The sequence below is a fragment of the Alligator sinensis genome, unplaced genomic scaffold (genome assembly GCF_000455745.1).
Source record: "Alligator sinensis unplaced genomic scaffold, ASM45574v1 scaffold292_1, whole genome shotgun sequence".
In the NCBI taxonomy this organism is placed as follows: Eukaryota; Metazoa; Chordata; order Crocodylia; family Alligatoridae; genus Alligator; species Alligator sinensis.
The window spans coordinates 1,060,053-1,069,538 of NW_005842509.1; the positions used below are offsets into that span (position 1 = coordinate 1,060,053).

At 44.9% G+C, this 9,486-nt stretch overlaps 1 protein-coding gene across 9 annotated transcripts in view; it reads left to right on the top strand.

Annotated features, from left to right (window-relative positions):
• PACSIN2 (protein kinase C and casein kinase substrate in neurons 2) overlaps window positions 1–9,486 on the top strand; it is a 138,380-nt gene that overhangs the window by 108,306 nt on the left and 20,588 nt on the right. For all 9 annotated transcript variants that reach the window (XM_006031536.3, XM_025213209.1, XM_025213210.1 and 6 more), the window contains 3 exons: window positions 807–962; window positions 1,933–2,108; window positions 7,356–7,476. In XM_006031536.3, coding sequence (XP_006031598.1) covers window positions 807–962; window positions 1,933–2,108; window positions 7,356–7,476 — 453 coding nt within the window. The remainder of the gene's footprint in view (window positions 1–806; window positions 963–1,932; window positions 2,109–7,355; window positions 7,477–9,486) is intronic.

Here is a 9,486-nt window from a genome sequence, read left to right on the forward strand (position 1 = left end):
GGGGCTGGATTGGGTGGGGGGTAGGGAGGGACACAGCTCCTGCTGTAGTGCACACCCCTGGGGGAGGCATGGAGTGTATGTGCCCCCCAGATTTGTGTGTGGGGTGAGGGCAGGTTGCCTGCTGTGGGTTCAGAGCTGGGGCCTGCATCGGGCTCTTCTTGGCAGTGGGGACTGGGCCGGGGGTGAGGGAGGGTGGGGCAGGCAGTGGTGATGCTGGGAGGAAAGCTGTGGGATGGCTATGGCAAATTTGAGTGGCTGTAACCCACCCAGTAGTGTCCCCCCCTCCTCCCAGTGCCACTGCTGCCTGCCCACCCCGAGCGCAGCCCCAGCCCAACCCTCCCATCCCGTGCCCTGCGTTGGATGGGCAGAGCCTGCTCCTGCCTCAGCCCTATTTCCTCCCTCACCATGGGGGGCCTCAATCTGCCACCCACACACCCTTCCTTCCCCCATGCCCCTTCCCTTTCACAGACTTACTGGCTGGAGGCTGCTATCCAAGCTGCTGGGCTGCATATCGGCAGTTGGATCAGTGTTAGCTGATATGGCTGGTTAATAAATCTGCCATCGATATCGACCAAAAAAAATCTTTCAGTGTACCCCTAGTATTTAGTTTCCTTAGGCTCAGTCTGCTGAATTGTTTTGTAACTAAATTTGTTTGAATATAGCATAGGATCTGATTTCAACATTTTTACAAAAGAAAAACTGACAATATTGGCTTTATTGCAATGTGATTACAAAACCTAGATACTCCTATAGCTGACTGTTTATAAAATGTATGAGATGCAAAGATTCAAGAATGTGTTTTATAGGTGGAAGCTTCAAAGAAAGCATACCATGCAGCATGCAAAGAGGAGAAATTGGCTACGTTCAGAGAAGCCAATAGCAAAGCAGATCCAGCACTGAATCCTGAACAACTTAAAAAGCTACAAGATAAAGTGGAAAAAAGCAAACAAGATGTGCAGAAGGTAAACAGGTACACATGCTTTACCTTCAGTAAATGGAAGCTAAATCATGGTGGCAAACCTCTTTTATTGAAGGTTAAGCTATTATGGTTCAGCTTCCATTTTACCATGCCATTTTACCATGGCACACAGGTAGTACCACAGTAATTTCACTTCTTATTAATGACAGGCTATTAAATTTGAATTGAAAGATGGTTGGCCTTGGTTAGGAGCAGGAGGGCATGCAAAATGCAGGCACATCCCTAAGGGGTATTGCTAACCAGAAGAATCCAATTTCACATGCATATTGGACCCATATATATATCAGAATTGGAATCCATGAGACTAGCATGTAAAGAATAACTTGTTTTTAAGTAACCATTCTTTCATTGCTCTGTTAACCTTTTTGATGCTACAACCTCCAATTAATGCTTCAAACTCTAAATAAAATTAAAGCTAGATAGCTCTAGGTCAGGGGTGCTCAACTCCCTGCCTGCAGAGCCATGGCATCCAGCCTGCAGGGCTCTCCATGAGTCAGGAAATTTGGTGGTGGTGGAGCAGTGGCAATTAATACTACCTTCCCTCCCCTGCTGCCAAATTCCCAAGCCATATGTGGCTGGATCGGGGCTGGGCCATGCCCCTTACCCCCATATGGCTGGATTGGAGCCACACTGGATGCAGCTGAATCAGGCCCTGCTGCACCTGCCCCACGTGATGAATCAGACCTAATGGCCAGACTCAGCCCTCAGACAGACCGAGCACCATCCATCCAGCTTGTGGGGCAGAAAGGTTGAGCACCAGTCAGAGACAACATGAGCAGGGTGCAGGGCCCAGGGCAAATCAGCCTGTGTGGGGCCCCACCCCCGGACGTCAAGAAGCCGGCAGTGGATTCGGTGGCGCGGGGCGGTATTTTTCGACATTTATCAGTATTTTTATGCCTGTTGTGTAGTTAGTAATATAACACATGGAAAAAGTAGTTTTAATCTCTTTTTAGACCAAAGAAAAGTATGAAAAATCACTGAAAGAGCTGGATAATACTACTCCTCAGTATATGGAAAACATGGAGCAGGTATTTGAACAGTGCCAACAGTTTGAAGAAAAACGTCTACGTTTCTTCCGGGAAGTGTTACTGGAAGTTGAGAAACACCTGGATTTATCTAATATTGCGAGGTAAACTTTAAAGCAGCTTGAACAAGAAAAGTTTTAATTTTGCCCTTAAATACGATACATCCAATGAATTAGCATGTGGCATATGACTAAATTTATTAATGTGCTGCTTAATCAGGTAGTGTATCTAAAGTTTCTAATAAAATAATGTAAACCTTTTCCATCAGGTTTAGTCTTGTTCAGGATAAAACATTAGTATGGAGTGCTCATCTAGTTTAACATATAGTGACTAAGATTTTTTTTTTTATTCCACTTAAGTTGTCAGAAATTGAACACTTGTCAATTACCTGGAAATCTGTAGAGTGTACAGTATAAAACTGACAAAAACAAGAAGGTCAAATAGGCTTGGGGGAGGAGGGAGGGGAAGGTCTGTAAATAAGTTAACTAGCTAAACTAGAATTCAAACCTGTTTAACCATTTACTCATTGTTGAAAAGAGTAAGACTTTGGAGTAGGGCTATCAAAACAATTTTCCTAATTTAAACAGGTTATCATGCTAGGTACCTGTGTGCAAGAGAGATCAGTCCACTGTTGTTTGGGATCTTGCCTTCTAAGGGCTATATTTTATTTCTTATTTTTCTTGTTACTGTTAGATTTTTTTTGTAGTTGGTGACAATGTTGCCCTGTAAGCCCATGGCACGTGTTTCACTTATGGTGCAATTAGCATTTTAATTGCACCATAGATGATAACAATGCTACACATTCAGCCAATCTCTGGCACCATAAAATGGAAAATTAATCACAAAGACATCCCACAAAAAAATTATAGAACATTTTTGTGGCTGGTTTGCATGGCACAATTAATTGAATGTGTAGCATGCCCCCATGCAGATGCCGACAGTTGTCAGGGTTGGCACTGGAACCAGGGCAGGCCTGGTCCTGATCTGGAAAATGGGCTGCCAGGGGAGCAGATTGCAAGGCTCCCTGCAATCCCTGTACCCAGCAGCCTTTCCTGCCTTGCCCCACAGCTGCTACAGGAACTGCAGGGCCAGGCACTTTAAAACTTTGGGTTGCACAGGAGGCCCCCCTGGTCTTTCAGACAGCCCAGCATGTTAACTACCTTGCCCTGTAACTGCCAAGGAGCTTTGAATTTGTTGGGTCAGCTTCCCCCCTCTATGCACCACTTTCAAAGCTGCACCTGCAGCCCTGCTGGGCTGCATGTGCGGGGGTTAAAGGTCACAGCATACTGGGAGCCCGTGATCAGGAAGCCTCTCCCAAATCTTGAGACGGTCTAAAATCTGTGCATACAACTAGGCTACCCATGCTGGTTTTTAAAGATCGTGATGTGCCCAGCTGTAAGCACAGGTTTTAGACCTCCTAGTGCACAGGGACCCTGGGATCAGGGAAAGGTTCCCCACACATGCAAGGCAGGAGGTGTGATTGTTGGCATCAGGGATCAGATCCCATTGCACCATTAAATGAATGTCTTCTAGCGCCTGTGGAATATTTTTTTTTGCTTTGCCCCTGTCCACAATTGAGGAGGTCAAATCTGAGGGTTTCAGACTATCAAAGATCATGAGGCTTTTACTTACCTCATCTTCTCCTATATATCACCCCATATGTCAAACTTTTTTATGTAAAGGTGCTCTTTTGCTGGTATGTCCACATCAGGTTGTGACTGTTTTACTTATAATGTAAAACCTTTTGACCACTTGGGTCTGTCCCTCTCAAGAAACAGATCTTGGTGGCGGGGAGGGATTGAGGGATCTCTGTTCAGTTAAATATGGTTTTAGTCTCTATTTTTTTCCCTCCTTGTGCATCAGGAGTAGTATGTGACAGACACCAATAAAATTCTATGTCTTGCTTTTAAAACAGCCTATTTTTCTGTTTTCTAATATGTAGATGATGGCAAAGTTTTCTGCTATCCACTTGGAGGTTAAGTGGTTATTAGAGGAATGTAGAAAAGAAAATGAAAAAGTAACTTGCAAGAGGGGAAAAACAAGGGTTTTGTGGATGAGTTATAAATATATTGGGCCCCTGGCCTAATATATTAATTTAAAGGTGCCATAGGATCTGATCCACGATCCCAGCAATCACACCTCCTGCTATGCCACACATGCATGGTTAGAAAATATTCCTTATTGCGATGCTACATCTGACCACCAACAAGCTTCGGAGTGGGGCTGAATGAATGGTAAACTGTTTAATCTCAGCCAACTCCGAGCCAAAACCTTGACCTCAGTCATCAAGCTGCAGTATGCTGATGATGCTGTAGTTTGTGCTCACTTGGAAGCAGACCTTCAGGCAATCATTGATGTTTTTACTGAGGCATACAAGAAAATGGGACTGATGCTTAACATTCAGAAGACTAAGGTCCTTCATCAACAAGCTGCGATAATTCAGATTTGCACCAAGACTCTGGAGAATGTTGAGTATTTCCTGAACCTCAAAAGCCATCTCTCGCAGAAGGCTCACATCAACGAAGAAATCCAACATCACCTAAGATGTGGGAGTGCAGCCTTCAGACACCGGAGGACTTGGGTGTTCAAAGATCATGACTTTGAATTTGAAACCCAGTTCATGGTTTATCAAGCAGTCATGAGCCCCACCTTACTGTATGGAGCCAAGACATGCACAATGTACAGGAGACGCTTCAAGTAGCTGGAGAGGCACCGTCAATGCTGCCTATGGAAGATGCTTTCAATCCAGTGGGAAGACAAATTCACCAATGTTAGCATCGTCTCACAAGCGAACACCATGAGCATTGAGGCGATGATCATCCAACATCAACTTTGCTGAGCCAGCTATGTCATCTGGATGTCTGACGCCAGACTTCTGAAGCAATTTTTATTCTCCAAGCTCAGTCAAGGTGTACACTCAAGAGGAAGGTAGAGAAAGTGCTTCAAGGATGTCCTCAAGGCCATCTTGGAAAAAATGCAGAATTACATCAACTTGTGGGTGGCTATTGCCCAGGACCATCCCAAATGAAGGAAGAGTCTGTTGCAAGGATCTCGGTACTTTGAAACCTCACAATGACAACAGGAGATGGAAAAGTGGGAGCAGCAGCATGTAATGGACCAAATCAGGAATCCATAGCCATCCACCCCACATAGAAACATGTGCCCAAGTTGCAATAGAACCTATTGATTCTGGTCTGGCCTTGTCAGCCATCTTCAGACCCACAGATAAGAAAATAATGGAAGTCAGACATCTTCGACTGCAAGGGATTGCTGCTGATGATGCATGGTAGGAAGTGTGATTTTTTTTTTTTTTTTTTTGGGTGGGGGGGGATCAGGGATCAGATCCCCAGTTGCACCCTTTCTAGTTACCAGTGTGGTGAGGGGGGCGGGGGGCAGGATCATGATCCCAGGTTCCCCCTTCACTGGCAAGCTGTAAGTTGGATGTCTACAGCTTGGCATGACCCATTGTAGTCTGAAGTCCAGAGTCCTTAATTGCAGTGAAAATGTAGATGGGCCCTAAGTGGATCTCTTAATAGTTTGCCTGTTTCATAGCCAGCATCTATTTGAAGACTGCAGAAGAGGAAAGAAATATTTGGATGAAACTAGGAGTAATGGCTATAGTTACTAAAGGGAATATGTCAGATTGATCTTTTTCATCTCTCTCCACATGGAATTTGTTGTTTTAAATAAAAAGTATTTTAAAAGTAAATCTGTTGCACTTCAAAATAGCTTCCCATGGTAAGAAATGAAAATACAGTATTTGAAGGTATTTATATCAGACCTGTGCATGTGATAGCATAGGATATGTTGGAAAACCTTGCATTGGCTACTGATTTGATTTTATTATGGTTTGGTCTATGAATATAAGAATTCATTAGTTTTCCATTCCAATGCTGTAACCTTCTAGGGTGGGGGTGGGCAAAACAGCAGATATGGTTGATGGCTGAACCATTTCCCAGCAGCCCCTGCCCATGTCACTGCAGCCAGTGTCCATGGAGACCCCAGAAGCAGCAGCACTGTGACAGTGCAGAGCCATGGACACCAGCCCCAGCAGCACTGACCAGCAGGACACACAGCTCGGCAGGGAACTACTCTGCAGCCGGGGCGTGGGATCTTGCAGTGGTGATAGCATGGTCCAGAGCTGGGGAAGAGCTGCGATCTGCTGCCTGCACGCCCCTGCCTGAGGCACACAGGCAGTGGATCACAGCTGTGCCCCAGCTCAAAACCATGCTGTCACCACTGCAAGATCCTAGCCCTAGAGCAACTCCCCACCCAGCTGCACACCCTGCCAGCGTTGCTGGGGTTGGTCTCCATGGAAACCCTGGCCCTGTGCTGTCATGGAGCCACCATTTGTGGGGTCTCCTTGGAAATGCAGGCAGGGGCTGCTGGGAAATGAAGTCTGCCACAGGCCTGATCTAGCCCACGGGCCAAACTTTGCCTGTCCTTGTTCTAGGGAAAACATTGTCTTTTAGGCCAGCGTGCATAAAATCTTGGAATGTTTTTAGGCAATATTAAAAATAAGGATTTACATATGGAGTTAAATGTGTAGTATCATTTATATGTCACTGAGTGGACTTTTACATATGCTCTGACATGTTCTGATTAGTTTGCTGGAGTGTTCTAATCAGAACACTCCAGCGTGCTGCAGCATCTTCTGTATTCAGTGTCCCACGTTTCAAAATGGCAGCAGGGGTGCTTTAACTGAAGCTCTTTGAATAGAATGCTTGCCAAACAAGTTTTAGTTAAAGATCCCCCACTGCTGAATACACGTGATACTGCAGGCATTTTAATTAAAGTGGCTGGGTGCCCTGTATGTCACATTTCTAACACCGTGTTTACATACAGAGTGATATTGTATAATGACTTCAGAAACACCCCAAAATCTCTTGAGTTATTAAAAGCTAAATATTTTATCCAAATAACTTTTTGCATTTATTTTATTTTATTTTTTTAAACTATTAATAGAGAGAGGAAGTTGGCCTGAAGTAAGGCAGAACAGGGTGGTACCTTAACTTGTTCAGAGAGGCATAAGCTTTCATAGACTATAGCTTATTTTGTCAGACACTATGAATAACATTTCATTCATAGCCTCTGATGAAGTGGTCTCTAGCCTATGGAAGTTCATGCCTCTCTGGACAAGCTGGTGTATAAAGTGCCACCCTGCCCCATCTTCTGCTTTTTATTCCTTTAACTGCTACTGTTAAGTTCTGCACATTATTTAGCAGCTGTGTCCTATTCCATATAGTAGTTGGTCATGTGTTATGCGTCAGAAAACATGATAAAACATACATTTTCCTATTTGATTAGTACATTTACCAGATTTCTAATTTATACCTTAATATGTCTTGTAGTTACAAAAATATCTACCGTGAATTGGAGCAGAACATCAAAGCAGCAGATGCTGTTGAAGACCTTAGGTGGTTTAGAGCTAATCAAGGTCCTGGGATGTCTATGAATTGGCCTCAGTTTGAGGTAAAAACTTAATGGTTTTTTTTAAAAGCTGTTTTTTGTTGCATACTGTTCTCTAATTTCTTAACCTAAGGAAACTGGGTTTGTAAAGTTTTAAAAAGTCTGTCTCCCTTTTAGATTTTTTTCAGTAGCATAAGTGGGGGGGTGCAGAGGGGTAACAAAGATCAGGGCACTAGTAGTTCCAGATGTTGCCTTTTTGGGGAGGGGATACAAAAATAGCTGCCACTACTATTGGCACCGCAGCAGTTAACACTACCCTGTGCATTGTCACTGTCCAGGACACAGAGTTACCCTGCTATTTCTCTGACTTGGTCACTGTATCAGCCTTGTAAACAGCTTTCCGCAGAGTTAAAATGAGTCAGTTTTATAGGTTATGTTGTAAACCAGGATTTACCTGGTACATCTGTTCTCACCCCCGTTTAAACATCTTGTGTATGTTAACTTTAATTAGGACTCCTTTTCAGCCAGCATTCAGGCAAGTACTTTGCCGCTGAAAGAAAAACGCTGAATTTACTCAAATCTAAGTTGACTCTGAATTTAAGACAACCTCCACAATAATTAGATACTATACATGGAAAATGTATCAATTTGTTTTCATTTTCCATGTACAGAATCCAATTTTTGGAGGGTTGATTTCCCCCCCCTCCCCCCCACCCCACAGGGGAGCAGGTAGTGTGGGGAGGTCAAACAGTTTGCCTCCTGTTTCTTTCTGCCCCCTGCTTGTTCCCTCCTTCCCCGTCCCCTTCTTCTTCCCCTCCTGGTCCTCCCCCACAGCCTCTTTTCCTGTTCCCTCCCTCCCTTACCTTTGCTCGAGACCAGCAGTTTCCATCCATACTGCAACCTGGGGCACTGAGCAGTCCCAGCCAAGCTGTGTGCGCTGCATGCCAGTGCTACAGGGCTGGGCTGGGGCTGTGCTTAGTGTCCCAGGTTTTAGGGTGGATGGAGCCTGCCAGCATGGAGCAGGTGTAAGGATGGGGAGGAAGAGGAGCAGATGGGGGAACAGAGGCTGCGTGGTGGTGGTGGGGTGGAGAGGCTGCAGTGGGGAGATAGCAGAGTACAGAGGCAGCAGGGGTAGGGGCTGGAACCTGAGCCTCAGCAGCTGCTTGTGCACCCCCACCCCCAAGTCTAAGACAAGGGCCTTCCTCCCCTCCATGTTAAATGGGAGGAAGCCTCATCTTAGCATCAAGTAAATATGGTAGGTCTAGTACCTAGAATGCTATTAAATCAGTAATGAGAATATTTCTAAATGAGTTTTCTGGAAGACTTGTTTGTACTTTCATATTTAAAAATGAAAGTAAAAGTTAAGAGAATCAAAAACCCAACTTCATACTTACATATAAAGAAGTTGTCTATGTACCATGAAGTATTTTTCAACAATGAGAAATTATACAAATTCCCATGCAATTTAAACAGTCTTTCAGTTTTAGATATTTCATAGACATTTGGGCTGGAAGGGACCCCAGAGGATCATCGAGTCCAGCCCCCTGCCGCAGGGGCAGGAAGTCAGCTGGGGTCATAAGATCCCAGCAAGATAAGCATCCAAATGTGTCTTGAAGGTGTTCAAAGTGGGTGCTTGAACCGCCTCCGACGGCAGTCTATTCCAGAACTTGGGGGCTCGGACAGTGAAGAAGTTCTCTCTTACGTCCATCCTGAATCGGTCGCAGCGGAGTTTGTGACAGTTTGATCTTTTCATCCCTTGGGGCGCTCTGGTGAACAGATGCCAGATTCTGATGAGCACCCCTGATAAACTTATAGGTGGCCACCAGATCACCCCTGAGCCTGCACTTTTCCAGGCTGAAGAGCCCCATAGCTCTCAGCCTCTCATCATATCTGTTTTCCTGACCTTTGATCATGCGTGTGGCTCTCCTCTGCACCCTCTCAAGTTCCTCCACATCCTTTTTGAATTGTGGAGCCCAAAACTGACTGCAGTACTCCAGCTGCGGCCTCACCAAGGCCGAGTACAACAGGAGAATGACATCCTGGGATTTGCTTGAGAAGCATCTATGGATGGAA